Genomic DNA, 27,923 nt, shown 5'->3' with positions numbered 1-27,923 from the left:
AACTGTTGTATGTTTAGTGTATGTTTATTACACTTCTCTTCACTCAGTGTTGCCTTACAAGAAGTTTAGAACAGAAGGAGAAATAAAACCACCTGGATACCACCGCCGTCCAGGAAAGCCTAGCAGGGGGAACAGAGTTGATTTTCTCCCTCCCAACGTGCCTGGAGCGCGCTACCAAATTCCCTTGACAGCATCTCTCTTAGCACTCCCCAGGCCTCCATTCACATGCAGAATCTCCAAGCGACCGCACGTGAGCAAAGAGGAGCCAGAAGAGAGAAAAATGGGAAACGAAGAAAGGAGACAGAGGGTAGGGCGCGGCTAGGGGTGGAAAACAGTAAACAACACTTTTTCCAAGGTCCCCCCTCCCCCACGCATGCAGGCGCATCGCGCGTTTCCCATCAACGACCCGAGCGGCGCTCGCTCTTCCCCCGCGGACCCCCCACCCGGGGGGCGCAGGCCCACGGGCTCCGGGCGCTCCGCGCAGTGACCCGGAACGCACGTCGCTCTCGCCCCGCGCTTCCGGCGGTAACTTACTTCTAAGACACCGACGGCCCAGCGGCGCGCCCTGCCCGCCCCAGGCCGCCGCGCAGGCCCCGAGTCCGGCTCTGAAGAGCGGGCCTCCGGGGCAGCTCGCGTCCCCGCGCGCCGAGCGGGCGCCTGGGCCAGCGTCCGCCCACCGCCCAACCAGGGGCTTCCCGGCCGGAGCCCGCAGGGGCGGGGGCGGCGGCCCGCGCGCTCCTCCGGGACGCCTCCCCGCCCCGCGCCGCCGGGCGCACGCGCAGCAGCGCAGCCGCCCTTATTAAGTCCGCGATGGCTCCTCGCGCGCCCCACCGGCCTCTTCCCGAAGGCGCCGCCCGCCCCGCGCGCCCCGGGGCCCCCGGGACCAGCCTCGGGCGGCTCCCCGAGCCGGACTACCCCTAAAGTGGAAGGGCGGCGGCCGGACGCGCGCGTGCGGGCCCGCAGCGGCAACCGGAAAGAGCGGACGGGTCGCGAGGAGGCGAGCCAGGCCGCGGAGGAAGAGGAGGGCCGCAGCAAGCCGAGGTTTGCCGAAGGCGGCGTTCCGGAGCGCGCGAGGGTGGGAGAGGAGGGGCGCGGCGGAAAGTGCCGAGGGTTTCCGAAGGCCGCAGCGGCCGAGTTGCCCGGATGTAGTTGGTGGAGCGGCAGCGGCGGCACCAGCGGCGGCGGCGGCGGCGGCAGGAGGAGGAGGAGGCGGCGGCGGAGGAGGACCCGGCGGCGGCGGCGGCGGGGGGAGGAGGGGAGGTGAAAGCGGAGGAGGCAGTCGCTGCGCGCGGGGCCGAGCCGGACGCGTCTTGGTGCCCCCTTCCCCGGTTCGCCGCTGCCCGGCCTGAGCCAAGCCGAGCCGAGCTGAGCGTGAGCGTGGTGCGGACGGAGGGGATGGCCCGGGAGCGCCGGCGCCAGTGACGGGGAGGTGCTGAGCGTCGCCGAGGGCGCGCCGGGCCCTGCACCGCCCGCCGCCTGCGCGCCCGCCCGCCGCCCGGCTTCGCGGCCGCTCCCCGTCCCCGACACACGCTCACAGGCCGGGCATTGATGGTAATGTATGCGAGGAAACAGCAGAGACTCAGTGATGGGTAAATCGTCTTTTCGTTTTGGGGGCGGCGGGGCGGGCGGCGGGGGGGCGGCTGCTCCTTATCTGGGCCGGCCGCGCCGCCATTTTTGTTGTTAACCCTGATCCGGAGCAGCCGGGAGGGGGAGCGGCCGCGCGGGCGGGCGGGCGGCGGGCGCGAGTGTGCGTGTGCGCGCGGGCGGGCTCCGCGGGCTCCGCGGGGGGGGGGGGCGCTGGGGCCCCCGGCCTCAGGCCGCCTCTCTTCCTGTTTTCCAGCTGTCACGACCGGCGGGGGGACGCGCAGCCTTACCAGGTACCCGCGGGTCGGGCGCGGGCCGGAGGGGCCGGCAGGGCCGGCGGGGCCGGCGGGGAGGGAGGAGTCGCTACTCGAGCGCAGGCTTCGCGAGCCGCTGCAGGCCCTTCGGGGCCAAGGCTCCGCGGCGCCCGCAGCCTGCGCTCGGCCCCCGCGGCGCTCGCCGGCGAGGTGTGGGCGCTCATCTTGACAGGTGACTGGAGGAAGCGCAGCTCCGCGTGGCGAGCGGAGCCCTTCTCGGCCGGGCGGGGCCGGACTCGGGCCTCTGGGCGGGAGGACTCGGTGGGGCGAGGCGCGGGGGCCTCTGGAGCCACACTCCTTTGTAGCGGGGCGACAAGAAGTTGCCGGAAAGGTGTCCAGAGTAGACGCGAGGCCGGGGTGAGGCTGCCGAGGGGTTTGCGACTCCTGGGCGCGCGGTGGAGCGCTCTCCCTTCGCAGTTTGTTTTCGGGGCGGCTAAGTGCATTGCTAGTGGAAGATGGCGCTTTTGTTCCTGCCGGAGTTGAGGTCTTTGGGTGCTGGGGCAGCCACTCTAAGTAAGGAAGGTGCTTCTAGTGTGTGCCTGTGGCGGCTGCACGTAAACCTGTAATTTAAAAAAAAAAAAAAAAGTCCTGGTAGAAGTGGCCCCTGGTTCCGGCGGTGGGGCGGGTCTCAGACATGGTTGGCAGCGCTCAGATGACACTAGAAGGAAATACTTTCTGAGTCTGATCCCTTACCGGGTAGGAGAGCAGGTTTCTAAGCTGACGGTAGTGTTACTGGCCAGCATGATTTGTTAAAAGGCCAAGTTAAAAACCCTAGGTCCCCTGATGTGCAAAACAGTGTTCATTAGTTTGCATAAGTCAGAGGTCAAACCCTGTTGAGCCGGGCCCTCCAAAGCATAATTGATGATGCACTTTGAAAGACTGCCATGTCGTGGTTGTTTCAGATACGTTATTCGAGGGAGTTCCATTAAGTTCCGCCGTGATAGGTCGGAAATATCAGCCAGCGTTTCTTTATGCCTCTTAAAATTATTTCCCGCACCTTCAAGAGCAGTGAAGTCAGGTCTCAAATGCTTTACACGCGTGAATCCAAGAATTGGAGAAAGTGATGCTTTTGTTTTGTTGGATTGCAGAAACCTGTGCATGCTTGCTTATATTTTGTGTCTAGCCTAGCGGTTGCAGAGCAGAAACGGGATGACGGTAGTACTCTCCTTTAGATTAAACTTTCTAATTCCAAGAGAAATTTATTGAGTTAATTTACCAAAGTGTCTGATTTCTTGTATTTACAAGATAATTAGTGGAGTGGATCTTTTTTTTTTTGAACGTGGTATTTTGATTTGTGTGAGGAGCCTTACAGTAACTCTTAGTCATTTAGGTCTTGTCTGAATAACTTAAAGACAGAATTGGAAAAGGAAATTTTAATTTTCTTGATACAAATTCATAAAACTGAATGAAGTTAATATGCCAAGTTTTACGATACAACTAACCCAGAAAGTTGAGTTCAATGTTTTAATTCTCTTCTTTTTTGGGGGGGGGTGATGTTTTACAGGCACTTAAGTATTCATCGAAGAGTCACCCCAGTAGCGGTGATCACAGACATGAAAAAATGCGAGACGCCGCAGATCCTTCACCACCAAATAAAATGTTGCGGAGATCTGATAGTCCTGAAAACAAATATAGTGACAGCACAGGTCACAGTAAGGCCAAAAATGTGCATATTCACAGAGTTAGAGAGAGGGATGGTGGTGAGTAGCTTTTTTGTTGAAACTTTCACATGTTTGTTTTTCATGATAATTCTGTATAAAACAAGGTGTCAGTCATGTTTCCAGCTTGCAGACGTTACTGTATGGTTATGTCATCAGAATATTTTATTTTTATTAATTTATTTGATTCCCAAACAAGTGATGTAGAGATAACAGATGCTGACCTGAGCATCCAAAACTGGACTCCAGTAGCTGATACTTAGAGAATGCATTTATGAATGTAGCCTACCAGTACTTTATCAATGGTGAGGGAAATGCAGGACGTTTTTCCAAGAAAGGAACTTTCACCTCTTCAAGTAAAGATTTCAGTTTATTTGGCTTGGTTTATTTTGAGATCCTTGTTTCTGCTTGAATTTTTTTTTTTTTTAAGGAGTTCAGCCGTGTCTCCTAATGGTAAAGTACGAATTTAAAAATTTAGTAGGTATTTTGAGACAGTTCACAGGTTAAAAAAATCATTTGTGATTCAGAAAATTTTTCTTAAGTTTTTGCTGTGAACATTTAAATGAGATTTTTTCTGTTTCCTAGGATCTTATTAATGTAATTTCTATATTTATTCACATATTCACCTTGTTAAAAGTTAGCCTCAGTGGTGTTACCCTTCAGCTGTTCCTTTGCCTCAAGTTCTTTGTGGTAGGTGGAAGGCTGAGAAAAAAAGTTAAACTCTTAACTGTTTTCAGATTTAATCTGGCCAGAATTTAGCAAAATAATCAGATTTCATGTCTAAAGGATGCATTGAGGGATAAACCAATTTCGCTGAGGCAGTTAATCTCTATTTTTCCCTGCTATAAGATCTTAAATTGCTTAATAGATAACGTGTTTGAAATAAATATACCCTATTGATTGTGCTTTTATAAACTTCTAAGGAAACTCGGTAGAGTCTCACATGGCTTTCTGTCTGATTTTCAACTAGCTTCTCAATATTTTGCTTAAAAAAAAAAAAAATCCTGCATCTTTTGGTTCTCTTTTTTGCCTCCAAGGGTAGAAGTCAGCTATACTCAGTACGATGAGATATAGAGAAACATTGGCCTCCTCTGTATATAATTACTGGGTTGAGGAAGTTAATAATGATCAGAAGATTGCATTGAGATGGAATATTTGGATGGTTATTGAACAGGAGGGGAATATAGTTCTCCATTAAATATAGTATAGCTTTGTGCTACTTACACAGATAACCTATGTATTTGTTTGTAAGTAACAGCAGATGGGTTTGGTTATTTAGCGTTACAAGTTCTTGGACAGAATTACTTAAACTATTAACGTTTTTAATTTTCTGGGTAAATTTTCATAGTGTATGTGTAGTCAAGATGATTCTATTACCAACCAGTCTTCTGTAGTGGATTTCATTTCAAATGTTAGCTCTTAGAAGGCAGTACTGTTTGCGCTGTATTTTGCTTTATCTTTAAAATTTTAGTGACTGTGACTAAATAGGATGTGGCACCTCATCTCCTTATGGATAAGTATCCCAGGTTCTCTTTTAGTGATTATGATCTGGTTAATCTGTCATGTATCCCCAGATCCAGGAAGGAGGTCATTTTAAGTACTCTAGGAAACTTCTTTAAATGCTTTCATACATTTACAGTGAACCATGCCTGGTAAATTCTTTTACAGGTGAAATAATCCCAAGAACATTTTGTTGCTCATTCATTCAGCAAACATTGGGCATCTGCTGTGTGTCAGCAGTTGTGTGGTATTCCTGGAAGTAATGCTAAGATGTGATCCTGGCCTTGAAGCTATTCTTAAAAGGCGCTGACTCTGGAGTGCTGGTGGTGGTGGTCTAACTGCTTGCTTTTTCTGTACTTTTTCTTTCTTCATTTTGATTTTAGTTTTCCTTCCTGTGTGTAGTCCAGATATTTCTTGCTTGCTTTTAGTTTCCTTTTTATTTGTATCTGCTTGCTGATGGTTCTTTAGCTCCATTTGTAAAGAAACTTATTTTTCTGATCTAGTCACTTGCTCAGTTAAACCCCACTTTCTGATTTGCTTTTTTAGCTGTTTGCTCTTCTTTCTCTGGAGCCTTTTAACTAATACTAACTTCATCCCTGACTGTATCGTCTCTCATATACCTGGCTACCATATTACTTTACACTAGGTAGGAATAATAATGAATATCATAAAATCAGATCTACATTCTTGAGCTCAGAGTGCATCTTTGATGTTAATTCTGTGTTTTTTTGTCTTTTTTTTTTTTTTTTGCGGTACGCGGGCCTCTCACTGCTGTGGCCTCTCCCGTCGCGGAGCACAGGCTCCGGACGCACAGGCTCAGTGGCCATGGCTCACGGGCCTAGCCGCTCCGCGGCATGTGGGATCCTCCCGGACCGGGGCACGAACCCGTGTCCCCTGCATCGGCAGACGGACTCTCGACCACTGCGCCACCAGGGAAGCCCTAATTCTGTGTTTTAAAGATGTGAAGTGGTGATTCTTCCCTCAGTTAACACTGATATATTTAGTCATTATACTTTGACTCCAGGTGTGTTTTTTTTTTTTCTTGCTAATGAGAGTTTGAAACAGATTTTAAAGGGAATATGTAGTTTTATTACAGGCATTTTTATTCCCTGAGATTTTTATCTTTAAATAAATATGAATTCAGGGCTTCCCTGGTGGCGCAGTGGTTGAGAGTCCGCCTGCCGATGCAGGGGATGCGGCTTTGTGCCCCGGTCCGGGAAGATCCCACATGCTGTGGAGCGGCTGGGCCGTGAGCCATGGCCGCTGAGCCTGCGCGTCCGGAGCCTGTGCTCCGCAGCGGGAGAGGCCACAACAGTGAGAGAGAGGTCCGCGTACCGCAAAAAAAAAAAAAAAAAGAATTCAAATATATTTAGATAAGTGTCCACATAACAGTCAAAATCATTATCCAAAGTGAAATGCAAGTGAGTTGGATTGTCTGTGCACTCACCATTTGTAAGTAACAACTTAATGTAAGAACCGGTTACTATATTTATTTAACTAATTTCAAATTGATATTTATTTCAGGATTTAAAAAATCTAATAATTTTTATAAATACCTAGTTTAAGGATGTGTGTATCCTCCCCCCCCCCCAAAATGGGGCTTTACTGGCATCTGTCCACATCACAGCATATTTTTCTTTCAGTAATTCACTAGATTTCTTCCATGGCACCTTGGATTTCCTTGAAAAGTGCCAATTCAGAGTAATATATAAAATGACTTTAAGGTATATCATAAATCAGAAAGCAGGGATTGAGGAGGATCGTCACTTTCAGAAATCTGCAGCTAAAAAGGATTTATTCCAGCTTAGTATGTGCAGTTAAAAGAATTAGAGGTTTTTATCCCGTAGGATTTATGAAAGGGAATGTAGATTATCTGTCGTAATTAAGGGAAATTATGTGACATTACAACTTACCTAGAAGGTTGTTTAACTTGGTGGAATAAGTTATTTTTATATATCCCCTGATCTGTCTGCAAAATATCTTTTGTTTAAAAATAACCAAAAACAAGAATCTTAAGGTACACTGGATTTGTTTTTATAGTTTAGACATGTCTTTAAAGGTGCAGCTGACATTCCCCCACCTCAGAAGTATGACAGTACAATACTGGTTGAACTTGTACTTCGGTGGAATTCTAAAACTCTTTCCATTTCGTTAAAGTATGTTTTTCTTTAACGAAACTAGTTCTGAGGATAATTTTACGAAGTAACTTTAAGAATGTTGATAGTACAAATGAGTTTAGGAATGAAGGATATCTTTTCAAGGATTCTGTAAAGCTGTTCCACAAAACTTCAGCCTCTTGGGGGTTGTCCCATTTTTCTCATCATCCCTCTAAGAATTAACTGTCAGAAACATACTTGTTAGAAACATCTTTTGGGGGGAGATAACTTAGCTCAATTGGTTAATTGAAAAATATTCTTTATCGGTTCCCTGATTTGTGGGACTTAGCAGTGACCTTGCATAGCTTTTTAGTTAGCATTCAAATACCTTTGAGTACAAAGGAAAAATTGCCCTTAGTGGTTACATTTCTAAAGATTTAAAAGTTTTTAGCTGCATAATGAAAGCTTTTATTTATTTATGTTTTTGTCATTTAGCTATATCTGGAGAAATTTGGAAATGTATTTAATACAATTGTCAAATGACAGTTACTGTAACATTTGAAGGAATTGTTCAGTAGGGAGTAGTTGGGGATAATTGGTGTTTTTATAGTTTTTAAAGTATAATTTAGTAATGTTTTAGTATGTTCCCATTAAATAATAGACTGATAATTGCACAGTATGGTCTTACAGTTATTCATATAACTTTACATTTGGAATAAAACAAAATATGCTGTGCGTTTGTAATGTTAGAAAGTACTATAAAAATGAACAGTCTCATTTGATCCTCATTGACCTTGGAAGGTAGATAGTACAGATAGTATCCCTGTATTACAGTTTATAGATGAGTGAAGATTTACTTTTATGAAAGGAACCCATAGTGACAGATTAGTCTAGAAATTAGTCCCCTCTACTCTGGTAACTTGTGTACACTGTTGGAGATGAAACATTCAGGCATATTTGAACTTTATTTGGTGGGTGTTTACTGTATTACAAATTAGTATAAAGATGACTTTACTTGTATCTTAATGCTCCGGATACATCTTAACGAATTATAGTAGGGTATCAACATCAGGGCATTGAGAGTGTGTGTGTGTGTGTGGGGGGGTTCTAGACCAGATGATCATGTTAGTGTACTTTTAAAAATAAGTTTTAATGGAAAAGCTTGCCAATTTTACTAGGAAGAAGCCATTTTTCTCAAGTTAAGCCCTCGTATACAGAGGCTTGTTTTCAGAGCAACTTGGAAATTTCGTACAGAATCTAAAATTTACTGATACTTGAATTGTTTTTCTGTCTAGTGAAAATAGATAACTATTACCTATTTTTATTGGTCCAGTGTATATATAGTAAGGTAATAAAGTAGGCAGATAGGTTTGCATTGGGTTTCCATAGGTTAGTTAAAAAAGACCACAGGAAATAGGTATTCCATTTCAAGAAGAACAGAGTAGGGTTGGTGGATAAACAGTTGTAATATTTCAACTCTTCAGTATTCCTTAATTTTAGGAGATACATGCTCTAAACATTTGTGTGTATGTTTGAACACATACCATGTCATTTGTCTCGTAGTCATGACATTTTAACCTGTTGTTATTCTTAAAAAGGTGGTTATTATGTATTTATGATATAATGGATTTCAATTTCACAATCAAATATTTTGGAATGGTTTACTTTGATCTTTTAAGGCAGTCTCAGTTGAACTGTTTTAGTTGTGCAAGATGTATTTAAAGTTCTTGGTGTAACACACTTAGGATTTCTGGTCCATAATTCACAGAAAATTTATATATTCTAGGTTGTCTTCCTGTTGAGGCTCTGTTTGTCTTATTCTGTTGTGCAGAATGGTTTTGATTTATGTAGTGAACCATTTTGTTTTGATGCTGGAAAGAGTGGAGCTAGCAATGAGCTGGGGTATCTTGGTAGAGATTCTGTACCTGGGACCACATCTGTACCTGGACTCTGCTTCTGCGACCCTGTGCTAAAAACTGGAGATATTGTTCGTCAGTCGTTTCAAAACCAGTTATTTAGGGCTTGAAAATATATCCTATGAAGACTCTCCTTTTTATGATTTACATGATGCTTCATAATCTTGAAAGCTCTTTTACATTGTTTTTCACCTGGTCCCATAACCCATTGAATTAGGCTGGTCAGGATTATTCCTGTTTTACTGATGACATATAATCTAATTATTTAGCCTACTATTAATTGTTGAAAGTAGAAAGCAAGTCTTTTTGCTACACATAAAACCTTATCTCTACCTTAAAGTTGTACTCCAGCTGTAACCACTTAGTACAGATCTTCCTGGACTTACAGTGGGGTTACATCTCGATAAACACATCAAAAGTTGAAAATATCGTAAGTTGGAAATGCATTTAATACGTGTAACCTACCTTAAATGTGCTCAGAACACTTAAATGAGCAAAATCATTTTGGGTAAAATCGTCTAACACAAAGCCTGCTTTACAGTAAAGTGTTGAATGTCTCGTGTAACTTACTGACTGCTGTACTGAGGGTGAAAAGCAGAATGGCTCTAAGCGTAAGGGTGGTTTGCCTTCTGGTCACGTGGCTGACTGGGAGCTCCGATCCTGAAGGCTTGTCCTACTGCATGTCGCTCGCCTGGGAGAAGCGCAGAATTCACAATTACAAGTGTGGTTCCCACTGCCTGCCTGTTGGCTTCCACACCATTGTAAGGTCAGCAGATCCTAAGTCGAAACATGGTGAGTCTGGGACTGTCTGTACTTAAAGTAAAACTGTTGTTCCCTCCTCCTCCTATCTGGACTCTGCAGGACCTCTTGAATGGTGTCCCACATCTTTTATGCTTCACACAGCACGTAGCCAGACTAGTCCAGTTAAAATGACAGCTTACATCACTGTCACGCTCGAGACCCACCCTTGACGGTGTTACTTAGCGAGGCCTGTAATAAGCCCTGTGTAACCTGGTGTCTGGGTACTTTTTTGGCCTCTTCCCCTCGTTTGTGCTGCTCTGTCCATACTGGCCCTGCGGCGGGTTTGTCCTTGTCTCGAGCTCTGCACGTTATGCTCCTCGTTTCTGGGATGTTCATCTTTCTGTATGTCCCCCTGGTGCCGTCTCTCCAGTAGGGTGTCCGCTGAAGTGCCACCCTCTCCCAGAGGCCTTACCTGCCGTTCCAGTCACTCAGACAACCGTCCTATCATCGCCTGTCCTTCCCACTGCTTTGTTCCTTCTTTGTACTTAGGTGACCTGATGTTACCGCCTTCTTGTCATTGTGTTACAGCACGTGTTCCTGGAAGTTACCGTGCCGTGCAGAGTGCACCCCAGGGTTTATGGGGGGGACGTGGGTGGGGCACAGGACTCCAAGAACACTGTCAGCGGCATGTTAGGAAGAGGGGGAGCCTTGCGAAGATCTTGCACAACTTTGTTAAACGGTCATGGAGTACACTAACGATGCAGTAGATAAGGCATTTTACTTTGACGAAGACCTGAAGTTAGCAGCTTGTGGAAGGGCTGCAGTTTGTGAGTTACTGTGAAGTGATGGAAGGAAGGTTATCTGAAATAACCCTTTGAACATTGTCACCGACTGTGAATGGATGTGACCTGTGAGTCGGACGCTGAGCTGGGGTAGCTGGCAGGTATTAGAGGCGTCTGTGTCTGTGCCGTGAATCCCCGTGTAGCTTGGTCCAGCTGGGTGCAGCTCGTGTTTCTCCCAGGTGAAGTTGCTTGTAGGTAAGTGGGGAAATCTTGTGTCATGCTCAGGTAGTTTCCTGATAAACCAATAGTGCTCAAACAAATTTGCATTTTTTGAAAAAGAGTGTTATAGCAGGACTGACAGTTTTGCTTGTCCTCTGGAACATCCTCCACCAGAACAGGGAGTAAATTTGTGGGTGATTTTATCCCCTTGTATCCCTGTTGCCTGGAACAGTGCCTGACACCTTGGCAGGTTTTAGTAAATGGGTGGATGAAACACTATTGGGATTGTTAAGATTGAAAGGGAAATGAAACTGGTTTTCTGGAATAGGGCTCCTCAAACGTGCTTGTGTATGCTGAGCATCTGGGGATCTTGCTGAAATGCACTTTCTAGTTCAGCAGTTCTGGGGTAGGGCCCGAGGGTCTGCCTTCTTAACAAGATCCCAGATGTTGCCATGTTGTTGGCTGCACGGGAGTGACAGGGTCTTAGAGCAGCACTGCCCAGTAGAAACAAAGTGAGCCACAAAGGCGAGTTTTCTAGTAGCACCATTGAAGTAGAAGTGAGCTTTAGTATATTTTATATAACCTGACGTATCCAGAATATTCTCATTTCAGCATGCACTGGATGTTTTAAAAACTATTAAGATTTTTTTTTTATAATCCTTTTTTTGGGCAAAGTCTTTGAAATCTGGTATTTTACGCTTATAGCATATTTCAGTTGGGACTGGCCACATTTCCTGTGCCTACTTGCCACATGTGGTTAGTGGCTACTGAATTGGACAGTACAGTTCTGGAGGATATGATCACCCTGTTGACCTATTTAGCTTAACACGTTTTCTTATTTTTCTAAAGAAATTTTTTATCCGCTTGATTTCTGAAACAGCATCTTTATGCCAGGCAGAGTTGGAGTTAATGGGCCCTTGAACAGTATAGTGCTGCTTGTACTACAATTTTTCTTTGTTAATACGAATTTGTTATAGAAAAACTAGAAAATGTAGAGAAGGGGGAAAATGAAATCGCCTCAGATCCTGTCGGTAGTTTTCATAGGACTTATTTTTGTGCCATAACATATGAGAAGGATCCTATACATAGCCTTTGCAGTTTTTATTAAAAATGGTTTCATATTATGGGGTTATTTGCCTCATCTTTAGTATATTTTCACAGTGCATTCAGTAGACACTTGGTGTTGGCAGTATCAATCTGAGAGGACTGACCAGGCATACTTTTAGTTAGTGCTCAGAGAATGTGAATACTTATCTCTTACCCTTAACCAGTGGGTGGAGCCATCTTTCAGTTAGATTTGTGTTTTAGTCCAGTCGCTGAAAATGTGTAGCTGGGTGCTGACTTCAGGCATGTCACTCGTTCTGTGTTTTTGTGTCCACTCCCTAGGATTGTTGTGGGGTTGAATGAAAATTACAAACCTTGGAACACTTGTGAAGCATCTAGCCAGGTGCTCAGCCTGTGACATAGTACATTATTATGTTTATTCTTATTCCTGTGACTGATGAGGAGTTGGTGTCAGACCAGCAGCCCCAGTCTCAAGCTACTGCTTCTTTCTTCCTTCTTCCTTAGGAAGGACCATCCTGGGTATTTCACTTGCCAGGTGAGGAGTCTGATCGGTGAGAGTTACGTGCAGGGGCTGCAGGGCCGTGCTAGCTTGTTACCTGCTCATCCAGAGCTCTGCAGTGGAGAGGGTTTTAGGATTGATGGACGGGTAAACCAAAACACACGTTTCGGGTAATTACCCCAAATTTGGCTGTCTATTCAAATCACCTAGGAAGCTTTTAGAGCTACAAGTTCCTGACTCCATCTGAATTATCATAAGTCAGAGCAGTGGGGGGCGGGTGGGGAGGGGAGACTAGAAAACTGAATTTTTAAATAAACACTGGTTTAATTTAGATACATGCAGACTATAGACCTAGGGGGAGTACGCACAAGAGGAGGAGCGCTGAGATGGACATGAAGGGGTGTGAATTTTCTTGTTAGGTGTCTAGAAGTCAGAGTGGTGGTTTGCCAGATCATACTGTGTGCTTTCTTGAGTTTCAGAGAACTTTCTTCTCTGTCACCTTCTTTTCTGATGCACAGATAATAGTATAATTTGTATACAGTTACGCATTAAATAGCTCAGTTAGCATCCTGTGGCATCTAATGTAATAGCCATTGCTCCAGAGTAGAACTAATGCTGGGAAGGAGAGGAGTTTTTCACCAGTATTAGCAGCTGGCCAGGCCAGCAGGACATGTTTGGGTCGTATCTGAAGCCGCCGCTCTTACTTAGATCAAGTGTTTCTGGCACACACACCCCCATTCCCGTGCAGTCCTGCTTTCCTGAGACAGCCCAGTGCTAGGCTTCATTTGGTTTTTGTTTCTTCGGAACACAGGGCCTTGACCCGAGTTGGCACGCTCAGGCCGACCTCAGGTGCTAGCAAACCGTCTTCCTGCAGCTGGCCCTGAGAAGTAGAGCGGGCCGTCGGACGATGTGGGGTTAGGGTGCCAGCCAGCCCCCTCCCCCGTCGCCGTTCTGTGTATGTATGACTTTACAGTCAAGCGTCCTTACCCGCCGTTCTGCGCTTCAGATTCAACTAACTTCAGCTCGTGTAGTGCTGTGAAATGTGTATATTGGGGAAGAAATCTGCCTGTAAGTGGACCAATGCAATTCCAACCTGTGTTGGTCAAGGGTCAACTATAATTGCATTTTGAAGGAAACTTAGGATGAGCGTGTTTGATGTATTTAGATAGTGCTAGTCTTTTGGTTTAATCTCTGATTACTTCTGAATTGTATGGCGGTGTGCCCGAAGAGCATGGCATTGTGTTGGCATCTTCTGAAGGGTTTTGACCTGTACTGTACCCGTAGAACTAGTCCTTTGTGGTAGCCAAAAAGCAATACGAGTAAAAGATGTTATTTTGGAATATTTTGGCTCAGATGAGAAGATCATGGTAAATATTTCTGCATTTAATAATGCATTTGTGAAGAATAAGTTTCCAGCCTCTTCCAACTTCATAAAAGTATGTGCTGGTGGTTTATGAAAACATTTATTGAAGCCCTGGGGAAAACATGGGAGTTGGAACACAGTAAGATAGGCTGTTAGAAGTGGTGTTCTCTCCTGTCCCACAGCCTTTTCTGTGACGATGTGTTCCTGCTGCCTGTTGGCTCCTATCAGTGTTTTAAAGTATTTATATTTAATACTCTATGCATAGAGATGAGTCTCATTTATCATGGGACATTTAAGTTATAGAGAATATTCTTAAGTCACAAGGCTGTAGTGTCTAAAGCTGTAGACCAGCCTCAGTTTTGTATTTTTGTGTAATTATGGTAGTTCCTTTGTAACGTAACTTAAATGTCAGTGTTGATTATTTTGCAGAAGTAGACCCAAGGCACTCGGTCCCTCCAGATTCCCTCATCAATTTGATTTGGGCTAGATTGTTTTATTATTACCTTGACAAGGAGTTGGGTGAGTCCCTGATACTGACTCATAATTTAGGGGTGTTCTTGATTCTTGGGAAGAACAGGTTTTAAAATGTAGCGCTCATTTTAGTATTTAAATGTCAAACTGTTATTTTTAGTGCAGAGATAAGGAATTACTGTTTAGTTTATGTATTAGTTGATTTTCGTTTTCATTAAGTAAGGTCTCCTTAGAGCAGGAGAACTACTGGTGGGGTCTTCCTGCTTGCTGTTGAGTTGGACTTTTGCGGGCACCATGTCGTGATTAGCTCAGGGGATGACACACTATTCACGACTTCCCCTTGTGTCCTTGCACATGGGCACGCTGTACAGTTGGGCTTTGAGGTTGTCCTTTTGTATGCTGATGTGGGGCACATTAGCCAGCCTTTGATTATATAAAACCGTGTATTGTTAGCACTGCTTGTTGTACTATAGATTTGAGGTGATGAGGATTTGGATTAAGATGGTAGAAGTAGAATTTAAAGAGGATTGCAGTTGATATGCATATTTTGAGGGAAAAACAGATTTCTGGTGTCAAATCTAGATAGATAGGTTTGGACATGTATTTGTCATTGGGTGACCTCTTTATTGCTCTTACAATCTTGTTTGGGAACCGTATCAAAATTTCACTAATATAGAAACTTCTGGTTCCTACTTCGATAATGTAGAATGGATTGACATGTAAATTTTCTGAACTTTGCTGCTTTGGTCATATTACATAGATTTTAATGTAGACTTATAGAGTGATTTCATTTTAATTCAGGCCTAAAGGTGATTTCAGTTTTGATTTTCCTTTTTTTTTTTTTTTTGTAAGTCCAGGAGTATTTAGAAGTGTCTCCAAATTTCTAAATGAATGTTGTAAATTGGTATTTTAAAAATTATTATTTGGTTTTTTGTTATTCTAATTTTATTGGCCTTTTGGAATTAAGATTTTTTTCTCGTTATCTCAGAATACTTTAATTACAGCACATATTTTTGAGGTGTTTGAAAATAATGTATTTTTCTCTTCGGTACAAAGAACTGTTTAGATCAAGTTCTTTAATTCTGTCATACATTATTGTGTAATAGAAATCCTTTTATTCTTAATGTTTACTTGATCTGTTTTCTGACAGGTGAGAAAGTTTTCCAATATGATAGTTGATTTCACTTATTTATTTTTTATTTATTTATTTGTGGTACGCGGGCCTCTCACTGTTGGGGCCTCTCCCGTTGAGGAGCACAGGCTCCAGACACACAGGCTCAGCGACCATGGCTCACCGGCCTAGCCACTCTGCGGCATGTGGGATTCTCCTGGACCAGGGCATGAACCCGCGTCCCCTGCATCGGCAGGCGGACTCTCAACCACTGCACCGCCAGGGAAGCCCTCCCTCTCTTTTTTAAAAATTATTTCTGACTCTTCTCCTTTTGGGGTTTGTGTTAGATGTGTTTTGGTTCTGTTCTTGTCTCTTGCTTAAAGAGATAAAAAGGTGTTTGGATACTTTTTCAATGAGAGTACGTTGTACTCTGGGGAGAAGAATCCCATGGCAGGTTCTCCTGGTGCCATATAATTATAGTGAAAGCTGTGTTCATTTTGTCCACCTGTTGAAAGTTTTATTTTGGATGATTTAATTTTTAAATAACTTATTGTAATTTGATGACTGATTCAGTAGAAATACTCTTGAGATTTTATATTATATTCTAGTTTTTCCCATGTCAAATATGTGTCCTCAGAAAGTTTTCTGTCTGGGTTTGGTTTATCTCTTCCATGTTACTGGTTTCCTCATACGTTTGCTGTTTGAAGTTGTCCGTTCATATTTGGGGAGGAGAGTCTAGGTTAGGTAGCCACTGTCCAAAAGAACGTTTGTGTAGTTGAAAATGTTCAGTGTCTGAGCTCTCCAGTATGGTAGCCACTAGCCACGTGTGCCTGTTGAATGCTTGAAATGTGGCTCATGCAACTAAGAAGTTTTAGGGTTTTAAAATTTAAATTGAGCCCATCAGTGTTACGGCGTCTTCTTTCTATAACATTGAGATTTCTCTTTTCGCAGTTGCTAGTAATCTCTTGGTTGCCGAGTCCACTGAAAACCTTCCAGTCGTTCTTTCACTTGAGTCCTTTGAAGTGATTTCTCCCTCCTTATCGGTGGTTTTTTGATTCTTCATTGCGCTGTCTTTGCTTTCCGTGCTACTGTTACAAGCTCGTCCTGAGCTCTGAGTCTCATTGGTCTGCACTGACTCGTTAGTGTTTTCTGCATCGTTCTGTCCTTGCTGTGCACCCTCTCCTTGGATTTCTGGGTCCACATACCTTTTGGTCATTAGGCATGTTTCATGGGACGTTCCTAACTTGAGTATTCTCTGTCTTGGTTAATACTTGGGAAGTTATCCTTGATTCCTTTTCCTTTCCTTTCCTCCTGTGTTTAGGAGGAATCCTAAACCTCGTGGAGGCTCTAAATCTAAGCATGTTACATACGAGCCACATGACTGTGCAGATCTGGGAGTTTTGCTCCCTGCTTCCTCATATGCCTACCTGGGTGGTCTTCCTGCCTGGTATACGTAGGGGATACTGAGGTGAAAAGAAACTGCTGTTATGTTCACGCTGGAAAGTTGGCATCTCAGAATAGAGTTTCTGCTTGTAAACATAGCTAGAGGGCTTCCCTGGTGGTGCAAAGGTTGAGAGTCCGCCTGCCGATGCGGGGGACGCGGGTTCGTGCCCCGGTCTGGGAGGATCCCACGTGCCGCGGAGCAGCTGGGCCCGTGAGCCATGGCTGCTGAGCCTGCACATCCGGAGGCTGTGCTCCACAATGGGAGAGGCCACAGCAGTGAGAGGCCCGCGTACCACAAAAACAAAACAAAACAAAACAAAAACCATAGCTAGAAAATTTGAAGAATTGAAAAGCTTCCGAGTCACCATGGCCAAGAGTCCAAACTTTTCTCAGCCCCCCCTCTCCTTTCTCTCTACTACAGTCGCGTAGAAACTACTTGCCCAGCCCTAGAATACCAGATACTTTTCTCCCCCTTGTATGTGTTTTTCACAGCCAAAACTGTCCTCTCACTACTCCTACCCCACCTTGTTTTTCTTGGCAAACCTCTTAATCCTTCAGGATCCCAGTTCTTTTATTGTATGAAGCCTTCCTTGAACCTATTTCTCTTACAGTTCCTGTCCAGTGAATTGTAATTGTTCACATATGGGGTTTGCCTACTCTTAAGCTCCTAGAAGGCAGAGACTGTGTTTTAATTTTAATTGTATCAGGGCCTGGCATATAAATGTAGGTGCTCAGTACTGTTAAACTTACATGCCATTTTACATATCTAGTACATGTGAGAAACGGGTGAGTGGTAGTAAACCTCGGAGAGTTTTCAGGTGCATTTACTATTCTAGAATTCTTAGGTTGGATTGAAGTTGCTTTTTTACCGTTAGTGAAGGAAGCAAGCAGTTTATTCACATTTTCAGGAAACAATCTAAATAAACTTTTTAAAAAATTGTGTATAGTAATTGGTATGTTAATTCCAACACATTATTACCAGTTCTTTTTTTTTTTTTTTTTTTTTTTTGCCGTATGTGGGCCTCTCACCGTTGTGGCCTCTCCCGTTGCGGAGCACAGGCTCCGGACGCGCAGGCTCAGCGGCCATGGCTCACGGGCCCAGCCGCTCCGCGGCATGTGGGATCCTCCCGGACCAGGGCACGAACCCGTGTCCCCTGCATCGGCAGGCGGACTCTCAACCACTGCGCCACCAGGGAAGCCCTACCAGTTCTTTTAAGTCACCTTGATAGTTAGACTGCTATCAGTTGCCTTATGATAAACTATAATATACTATATTTAATTTGAATAATGACATTTAAAACTTTACAGACTCTTTACTAATTTTTTTACTGTTCCTTTTGTAAATCGTTTCTCAAATCCTTTTAAATTCATGCACCACCCACTATTTAAGGAGATCTTACAGTTGTACTTTCTGTGATATATTTAGGCAGGACAATAAGGTGAGTTTTTGTTGTTTTGTGGGGCTTTTTTTTTTTTTTTTTGGTTGTTGTTCTTTTTTTTCCCCAAATTCCCTTATATTTGAATATTCAATAAGGTTTTTCAAGCTTACTGAAATTAAGAATTTCCCAGAAATTCTCACATGTGGTGCTCCATTTCTTTCACCCTTGAGAATTACTGCTCTAATTATTTTTAATTAGTGATTCATTGTGTTGTGATTTTATTCCTAAAAGTGACTAAAATGTTAACTGAAGATCATTTTTTATCAGCAAAAAAAAAATACAACTATAACATAGCATACTTTGGCTCTTGACAGTAAAATTTTGACAGTAAAATTATGACTTTTAAAAGTAAACTCATTTAAAGAACATAGACTATTTCAGTCCAGCAGTGGCTCGGTTGAAATCTTTTGGGGTTGAATTCACATCTTGTTGAAAATCAAGAGCCATAGTAACATATCAATCTTAATTTCTCTTAAGTCCCATTTTGTTTTTCCTCTGAAACAGTGTTAACCAAACAATATTAGCCAACTTTTCTCCTACCTTAGTTACCAGTATTTTCACTGAATTATTAGTTATTTTTAATAGTCAAACACATCTTCAGTGATTAAAGAATTGGCCTCAGATATTTGAGTGCATGTACTGTAGGCTCTCAGAGGAGGAGTACTTAAGTGCGTGTAAGTTTCCATCATTGGAGACTCCTTAAGGTGAGTGCTTTAAAGGCTACTGTCTACTGTTCTGTATGTGTGTATTCTAATGTTTATTATCTTTTTAAAGATCATCACATAATTTATCACCTTTCCAATTTTTTCTCTCAGTGTTTATTAAGGATATGTGTGGTTTTTAAAAAGCTGTCTTCTGGCTTAAAAGCACTAATTTATTTTTGCGATGTTGGAATAGTGTATCATCATGCTTTATCCTCTGTCAGGTGGAGAAAATCAGGCTTGTTGGTCAGAGTGGTACCTAAGTTGGGTTTGTTAGCCGTCTCTTCTTGGACATACTAGATATTCCCTCTATGTAACCTTTCAGTATCACTAAGACTGCTGTCAGTGGAGGAAGGCCAGGAAGCATATGGGGACCTTCTGTTTTGTGTTCTGCAGTGTTATTTCAGAAGACGCTTATTGGGTGGCATTTGGGTTTTTAATACACATGTCAAAGCATCGTGTTAAAGAACTACTACCAAGTAAAATTTGAAACGTAAAAAAAAGAAAACGTTGAATCATAGAGCCAGAACTCTTTGAATATTGACTGGATTCTAATTGTAAGGAAGTTCCTTTTTTTGGGTTTGGATATATGTATCTTTTAGGATGGCATGATGTTAGGAGAGAGAGAGCATTGTTAACTTGGTAACAAGGATTAGGTGAGAAAATTGGAAGGTGAAAGAGCACCAGTCTTGAGGTCTGGATGTTGTAGTTTTTGTATGCTGGTTCTTAGCTTTTTGACTATGGGCAAATCATTTAATTTTTTGACTGCTTTCTTTTTCCTTCCCCTTTTTTAAACAAGGTTGAATTTGATAATCTCCAAGGTCCTTTCCAAATAAATGGCTTGAAATGTGTGCAGGAGAACCTTCTGAATTTTTGTGCTTTACTTTGTGCTTTCACATGTTTGCTGTGTGTCTGTCCTGCCGTTGCATGGTAACCAAAGCTCTCTCCCTGCCACAAGTGTAGCATGTATGGCTTTTGTGTGTGTGTGTGGGAACCTTTGGAATATTTCTCTCCAGTGTTCGTGTAGTATTTTCATCGCTGTATATAGAGAAGGATAGAACAGCATGATGGTTTCCTCTGCCTTCATGAAGTTTAAGTTGAGAAATAAGGCTGAGACTTTTCAAGACTATTACAAACAGAAGCCCTGAAGTTTTCACTGTATGGTATATACTTTAAAAATCATTTTTGTTTATGTAAAAAAGTGATTTAGTTTGTGACCTTGTCAGTACAGCTTCCAATTTAAGTCTTAAGTTGCCCACTAAATATAGTATTTTGCTTTGTCGGGAAATAATCATTTTGACTCTCAAGATGCTGAGTATTAAATATTTTAAACTTACTCTGCTGGTCAAATACCATTTTCTGGTGGATTTACTTTTAAAAAGGGAAGAAATAATAATTTCATATTTCAGAAATTCTTGTGTATTCTTTATTCTTTGTATTCTTTGTTCTATGTATTCTAGTGTATGTTGTTTTGAACATACAGTCTTTTCTGGTTTTTACTTAATAGATGAGATACTTACAAAATTATAAAACAAAGGTGTCATGAAATCATATAGAGCGCCATTTAAGGTTAAGGGAAGAGTCATTACTGGTCTTTTAAGTTTAAAGTATGTAAGTAGAGTGCACATGTTAATACTTAAATTTGGTGATTTGTTTTTGGTGAAAATGAATTTTTCAAAATGAAAATAATATAGCATGGGTTAGTATGTTTTTGTAATGCTGTGTTAGGTTAACTGTGTCATGGAATAAGCATTGAGGTGTAGGTGAAGTATCCTGGTTGTCCATTTAACTGCATCTTGGTTTCCTTTCCTTTGCTTCGCTCTTGACTTTCTTAATGCTGTTACCCTCCCTTACCCCCAGTATCCACTTGCGGACTCGCTTAGATCTTGCCTCTGAAATAGCTCTTGAATCTTACTCATTTTTTTCTAGCTGGGATCGTGATCCCCTCTTGCCTGAATTAAAGCAGTAGTCTACTGTCCCCTCCTCTCCCCAGTTCATTCTCCACACTGCAGCCAGAATCACCTTATAAGAAAAGCACATTTGCTCATTCTTCATGAAAAAATCTTTTGTCTCCCCAGTGCCCTTCAGGTAAAGCACAAATGTTTCAGTGAACACCTTGCTGCATCTCTCTGTGTCCAGCCGTCCTGTAGTTCTCTGAAGCTAATTGAGATCTGTCACACATGGGTAACTTACACATGCTGTTTCTTTCTAGAATACTGTCTCTCCTCCACCCCCCTTTGCCTCGTTAATTCCTTCCTGTTTTTCAGGCTTCAATTTAGAGGTCGCTTCTCTGACCTCCCAATCTCCAGTCTAGGTTAGTTAGCACATCTGTTATCCCAGGAAACACTTTATTTATGATGGTTATATTGTAGTGTCCAAAACTGAGCTGCTCATTCTCCCCTCTCAAACCTGCTTTTCCCAGTCGTCTGCATTTTGATAAGCAGAGACTCTAGCCTCTCAGTTGCTCAGACCAATAATCTTGAGCCTCCTAACCGGTTTCTCTGCTTTCCTGCCTTCTGGCTCCTCAGTTTATTCTCAGGGCAGCAGAGCCTCCCGCGTGTTCTTAACCGTGGCCCGCAGGTCCCCTGTGTGCTTTGGGGCTGCAGCATTGTCACCTCTGCGACCTTCTGTCTCTGGGCCCTCCTCCCGAGGTGCTGAACTGGCAGCCCTGCCTGCCTTGCCTCTCCCCGCGCCCGTTAGGTGCCCCCTGCCTCGCGGCCTGTCCGCCGTCCTGCTGGGTGTCTCGGGTGGCTTCAGTCAGCCGCTTGGCTAGTTTGAAAGTGGCATCTACAGGTGTGCCATTCAGAGCCATTGCCAAGGAGTGATGATACTGAGTGAACTGAGATGGGACAGTCGAAAGGATGACAGCGACTTCTGTGGTTCTCACCCAGGGCAGCAGCAGACGGTTCAAATGCTTGGTTTCTCATGAATCTTCTCCCCTCAGAGGACTAAATATCTAATCTTAGACTAAATCCAGTGCATTTATTTAGGTCTGCAGAGGGTTTTTTGAACAAAAAGTGAACATATACTATGAAATATACTGCCAGTAGTTTTAAGTCTTGTCAGTTTTTCTGTGTTCTTCAGAATATACTTCAGTATGTTTCAGAGAAATCTATGTTTATCATATTTTAGAGGAGCGTTCTGTTTTTTGTTTTTTGTTTTTTCCATGGTCAGAAACGTGTACCATTGTTTTTCAGAGTGTGGTCCAGGGACCATTTACCCCAGAATCACTTGGGGTGTTTAGAATGCCACTCAGTTCCACCTGAGTCAGAACCTCTGGGTGCTGAGACCTGAATGTCAGCAAATTTGACTTGCAGGTTGGTGCACATAAAAGCTGGACAACCACTGCTCTGTGCTGTATGAATGATGGAGTCCCATGGTGAATCCCACGGTATGGTAGTGGCAGAAAGTCTGGGAGAAGCTTTAACTTGAAGTCTTTCAACACTTAAAAATGTTTTAATTTAAATATATTTAAAACTTTAAAGAAATATAAGTTAAAACTTGTATACTAAGCGAACATGAGCCCTTTAAGTCTGCGGAAGGTATCCTTCATTTTCTCCTGGAAGCAAGTGTGACAAACTTTGGGGCTGAATAGGATCCAGTTGGAGTTGTCAGCTCTCACACGCCTTCTAATTCTTAATGACATTTTGTCTCTACTGTCTCACACTAGAGAACTTTGGAATAACCCGTGATTCAAACAGTGTGTTTGAGTCATATGTACAGTGTGTAAAGATTTTTACAAACCTCTGCTTTCTAGGCAAATGTCTCTTCTGTCTTAGTGCTTTCAAAAAATTTCAGGTATTTGTTACAGTAATTGTGGACTGTTTTACACTAGCACTCAGCTTTTGGCCTGGATGTGAATGGATTATTTTTGGTTGTAGAAGACTGTGTGTCTCCTGCCTGCCAGCAGTGGTTTCCTTAAATGAAAACTTCTCATTTTTGTCCTAAAATGTATAACAGTTTTAAGATGGAGATTGTCCTAAACATTTGAGACTGGTAATTGCATAAGTCAAGAGTGTTTAACTTGAAACAGTCTATTTCTAATAAAAATAGGTGGTTATACCCTGAGGTGTTCAGAAATTAACTTGAGTACCTGTGTTATCAGTTAATAAACTGTTGGGTAGCGGTCCTCAACCTTTGTGGCACCAGGGACTGGTTTCGTGGAAGACAGTTTTTCCACAGGGCCGGGGAGTGGGGTGATGGGGGGTGCAGATGAGGATCCGCTCCTCCCTCACCAGCCGCCCACCTCCTGCTGTGCGGCCCCGTTCCTAACAGCAGCCCACGGACCGGTACTGGTCCGTGGCCTGGGGGTTGGGGACCCCGCTCTGAGGCATAATTTAATGCATTTTCAGTGCCAGTAAAAATCACATATTGAGGCAATGTAACAACAGTATTATAAAACTGTATTAATGTTATACATTATCATTACCTATACTAAGGATATGAGATTTAGCAAGGTCGGGTCTTTAGAGATGAAACTTTACTTCTGTGAAATTATTTTTCCTGCTGCCGCTTACCTTGTTCTCCAGTGTTATGCACGACCAACTACCTTGATAAATATTTATTTATTTGGCTGTGTCGGATCTTAGTTGCGGCACGTGGGATCTTCACTGCTGCACACGGGGTCTTTAGTTGTGGCATGCAGCCTCTTAGTTGCAGCCTGCATGTGGGATCTAGTTCCCTCATCAGGGTTCATACGCGGGCCCCCTGCATTGGGAGTGCAGAGCCTTAGCCACTGGACCACCAGGGAGGTCCCTATAAATAGAAATTGTAAGAAGTTTTATGTAAGTGAACCAACCGAGGTAAGTTCACGGTTCTCCATTTTCCTTGGCTCACGTTACTGCACTTTGCTGTGTCAAGGACTGCAATTGCTGGTGATTAGTGACGGCGGCAAGTAAGATGATGAGTTTGCTTCAGAATCAGTAAAATCTGGTGCCCTCGAGGAGTTCAGGGAATCCCAGGGTGGGGCTGTCCTGGGGAATAAAGACACTCTACAAAGAGTAGAACATAATTTTTATACACTGTAGGCCTTTTAGTTGATATAATAGGCAGGCACCTAGAAGTCAAAGGTTGATTAGAAGTGAAAGGTGAGAAGATAACAGAAAACTGTAGAGTGAAGAATGTGTAGTAGTACCAGTCCACCACGGTGAATTTATTGATAGAACAGGTGGAATGTGTAAGGTAGAAAACCATTGGGGGAGCATGGTATTTCCCTGAGACACTGGTAGAGTACACGTAGAGTATATGACCCCCTCCTGTGTGCCAGGCACCGTGGATACTGCAGGTAGTTAAATCTGCCCTCACGAAGCTCACACTCTCTTGGGAGCGAGAGAGAATAAACTGATAATATATGAGTTAGAGAAAAGCACTGGCTTGCAGAAACACAGAGCTGAATAAGAGGAAATAAGATAATCTTGGGAAGTTGGGGCGGCTCGATGGAACTGTTGGCAGTAGGGGAGGTAGGCATATGAATATAGGCTGAAGGAAGTACATTCTAGAAGGGTGGGTGTCACGGCCTTCTGGTGAGAGCATGTTTGCTGTGTTGGGGAAACCAGACAACCTCCAGCTTATGAGAGGGAGGTGGCAGGAGCCGGCCTCAGAAAGGCAGCAGGCCCCCACTGTGCAGGCCGTGCAGGGGGTGGGATGGGGTGGGGGGGGTGCCGGCTTGGGCCCCGAAACAGGTGAAGAGCCGTCGGAGGACGTGGAGGCGCTCCGTCCGTGCGAATAGGAGAAGCCGGAGCACGTGGAGTGCAAAGGAGAGGGCGGCCTTAGGTTGGGCGCCAACAGTCCATTGGTAGTGCGTAGGGGTGTATGTATATGTACTGCTGTACTATATACAGATTATTATGTACCGTTCACTTAAGTCGAGCTGGAGAGAGCACTGCGGTACCACTTCAAGTTAAACATGGGAAGGATTAGTTTCATATAATTGTCCTCGTTTTGATGTTTGTTATTCCCATGAATTGGACTGTTTTGATTTTAATTTAATTTTGAATAAATAAAATTTTTTTAGAATTTTAATTTTATTTATTTTTATACAGCAGGTTCTTATTAGTGATCTGTTTTATACATATTAGTGTCTGCATGTCAAGTCCAATCGCCCAGTTCATCATCCCCCACCACACCCCCCCTGCACCCTGCTTTCCCCCCCGGTGTCCATACGTTTGTTCTCTACATCTGTGTCTCTGTTTCTGCCTTGCAAACCGGTTCATCTGTACCGTTTCTCTAGATTCCACATATATGTGTTAATATACGATATTTGCTTTTCTCTTTCTGACTCACTTCACTCTGTATGACAGTCTTTAGGTCCATCCATGTCTGTACAAATGACCCAATTTCGTTCCTTTTTATGGCTGAGTAATATTCCATTGTAGATATGTGCCACATCTTCTGTATCCATTCCTCTGTGGATGGGCATTTAGGTTGCTTCCATGTCCTGGCTATTGTAAATAGAGCTGCAGTGAACATTGGGGTGCATGTGTTTTTTTGACCTATGGTTTTCTCTGGGTATATGCCCAGGAGAGGGATTGCTGGGTCATATGGTAGTTCTTAAAGTCACCTTTGTAGATTTTCCTTTGACAGAAACTACCAGAGAAGTTCACTTTTAACTGGTGTTTTTAAAAAGAGTAGTTTAAAACAGTTTACATTAGGGTATGTGGATGTGTGTGTGTGTTGACCCTAAGGGGGCGGGAACAGGGATCACAGAACTTTTAAAGGTTTTTCATTAGGTGGGATGGTGGGTGAGATATTATGGCTTCAGTGGAGTAAGGGTGGGCGTTAAGGGTGAGAGGGTAGGAGGGCAGAAAACTGGGAGCTGGGAACTGACTGCGATACATGATATGCTGCAGACATTTCAGATGAGTTCTGTTTTCTCATAGGTTTTCTAAATGTTTTTTCCCCCAGTTCCTTAAGGGCAGTGACATTAATTGAAAATCTGATGCAAATAGAGTGATCTGACCTTTTCCAGCCTGCTCTTTGGTCTGGTACATGTTCTTGAACACAGTGGTTGCCGAATAATAATGGTGATTTAATGAGCAAATAGTTATGGTTAATAGTTGTTTCTGAATTTGAATATAATTTAAGAATATACTTTTAGGATATCAGAAAGGTGAGAAAAATTAATAAAATTAACAGTATTTGGGCATTTCATTCTATCCCTTATTTGAAGGGGTTAAACTAATTCAGTATGGGCTCTCCTGTACCAGCTGTCACTTATGTAGATAGTGGAGCATTGGCGGCATTGTGGTGCAAAGAAAATACTGTAAAAGGAGCATCAGGGCCAGGGGTCTGTTTGTCTTCCACACGGTAACTCTGTAGTCTGGGGTTCATTGTTTAAAACTTCTCTCTTTTTTGAATTGTAACACAGGCATTTTTACTATCCTCTGAAAGATTTGCTTGAGGATTAAATAGAATAATATGCTTGAAATCTGTAACAATTCCTACAAAAAATGGTAATCAAAAAATGTTACTTTGTTTTTCTGTTTTATGATGCTGTTTAGGCACAAAGAACCATATTCTTTTAGCATTACTCTTTTCAAGTAATCCGATTCTTCTGCCCTACATAGGATGTTTAGTAATGCCTAATATTTCTGTTTTTCCTTCATTTTGGCTTATAGCCAAACCATAGTGATTGTGCTCTAGGAGATAAGGACAAGTGAGATTTTGGAGTTGAAGGAAGGGCGAAGATTAAATGTGGCACTTCTTCTTTTATTGAAAGTGTTTCTTAAAGTGCTATATTTTATAACACTAAACAGGTTTGGGAATTTTTCAGACCTATGGCAATTTAATGATAGCAACACAAGACTTGTATTTTTTTGTGTGTGTGCGGTACACGGGCCTCTCGCTGTTGTGGCCTCTCCCGTTGCGGAGCACAGGCTCCGGATGCGCAGGCTCAGTGGCCATGGCTCACGGGCCCAGCCGCTCCGCGGCATGTGGGATCTTCCCGGACCGGGGCACGAACCCGTGTCCCCTGCATTGGCAGGCGGACTCTCAACCACTGCCCCACCAGGGAAGCCCTAAGGCTTGTATTTCTAAGGAGAATTATAGTAAAACATTATTTGAATAGAGATTTTCTTTCTGAAATGGCATCAAATCTAGAAGTGTTTAAAAAAAAAAAACTTGAAAGAAAAATTAAGGAACAAGAACAGTGGGAAAGTGTTGTTGTGTGGAGTTCATTGACATGATTGGCTGATACTGGAGCTTCTCTAGAAGGCGAATGATGTGTCTGGAGGATGTTTTGATGCGCATGGATTCCATGGCAGTGAAATGAGAGAAAAGCCATGGAGGTTAGATGAGCGAACGGGAGTGATTAAACACGCGTTGGTGGAGGTTAGGGAGTCCAGTGGGGAGAGTGCAGAGCAATGATGGAAGAGCACCTCCAGCAAGAATGACTCTTAACTCAGGGCGGTGAGAGCAAAACCACACCACCTGTACTTGTTAGCAGGCAGGAGAATCGGAGCCTTCACACCCCAGCTGTTTGGTTTTGGCTGGCTACTTAAAAACAAACAAACAAAACACTTTTGCACTATAGTGCACTGTCACAGTCAGGAAACTGATGTTGACACCATCACTAACTGTTCAGATTTTACCAGTTTTACATGCTGTGTGTGTGTGTGCGCGTGCGCATTCCTTGCAGTTGTATCACTTGAGTAGATTAATGTGACTCCCGCCCAGGTCTGGATATAGAACGGTTCAGCACGGTTTCTTGTGCTATTCTTTTTGTAGCCACAGTTACCTCCCTCCTTCCACGCTTCCCTAAGCCCCAGCAACCACTAATCTGTGCTCAAGCTGTATAGTTTTGTCATTTCAAGAATGTTATATAAATGGAATCTCAGTAGGTAACTCTTTGGGATTGACTTCTTTTTCACTCGGCATGATTCCCTTTGAGAACCAAGGGACTGTGTGTCAATGGCGTGTTTCTCTTTTATTACTGAGTAGTGTTTTGTGGTATAACGTACTTCAGTTTGTTTAACCACTCACTGTTGAAGGACATTTAGGTTGTTGCCAGTTTTTGGCTATTAG

The 27,923-nt window shown here is 43.4% G+C and overlaps 1 protein-coding gene across 5 annotated transcripts in view; it reads left to right on the top strand.

Moving 5' to 3' along the window:
* Nucleotides 1-799: 799 nt before the first annotated feature.
* The window catches only part of WAC (WW domain containing adaptor with coiled-coil), an 83,090-nt gene continuing 55,966 nt past the window's right edge, over nt 800-27,923 (top strand). The window contains exons 1-3 of one of the 5 annotated variants that reach the window (XM_060097852.1): nt 801-1,041; nt 1,841-1,877; nt 3,403-3,598. In XM_060097852.1, the coding sequence (XP_059953835.1) occupies nt 3,460-3,598 (139 nt within the window). In that variant the 5' untranslated portion in view covers nt 801-1,041; nt 1,841-1,877; nt 3,403-3,459. Of the gene's footprint in view, nt 1,042-1,224; nt 1,590-1,840; nt 1,878-3,402; nt 3,599-27,923 lie in introns of those variants that run through there. The other 4 variants (XM_060097853.1, XM_060097851.1, XM_060097855.1 and 1 more) reach the window with 4 other exon arrangements.

The sequence above is a fragment of the Mesoplodon densirostris genome, chromosome 4, assembly GCF_025265405.1.
Source record: "Mesoplodon densirostris isolate mMesDen1 chromosome 4, mMesDen1 primary haplotype, whole genome shotgun sequence".
NCBI classification, from domain to species: Eukaryota; Metazoa; Chordata; class Mammalia; order Artiodactyla; family Ziphiidae; genus Mesoplodon; species Mesoplodon densirostris.
This window is presented reverse-complemented; position numbering and strand designations above follow the sequence as displayed.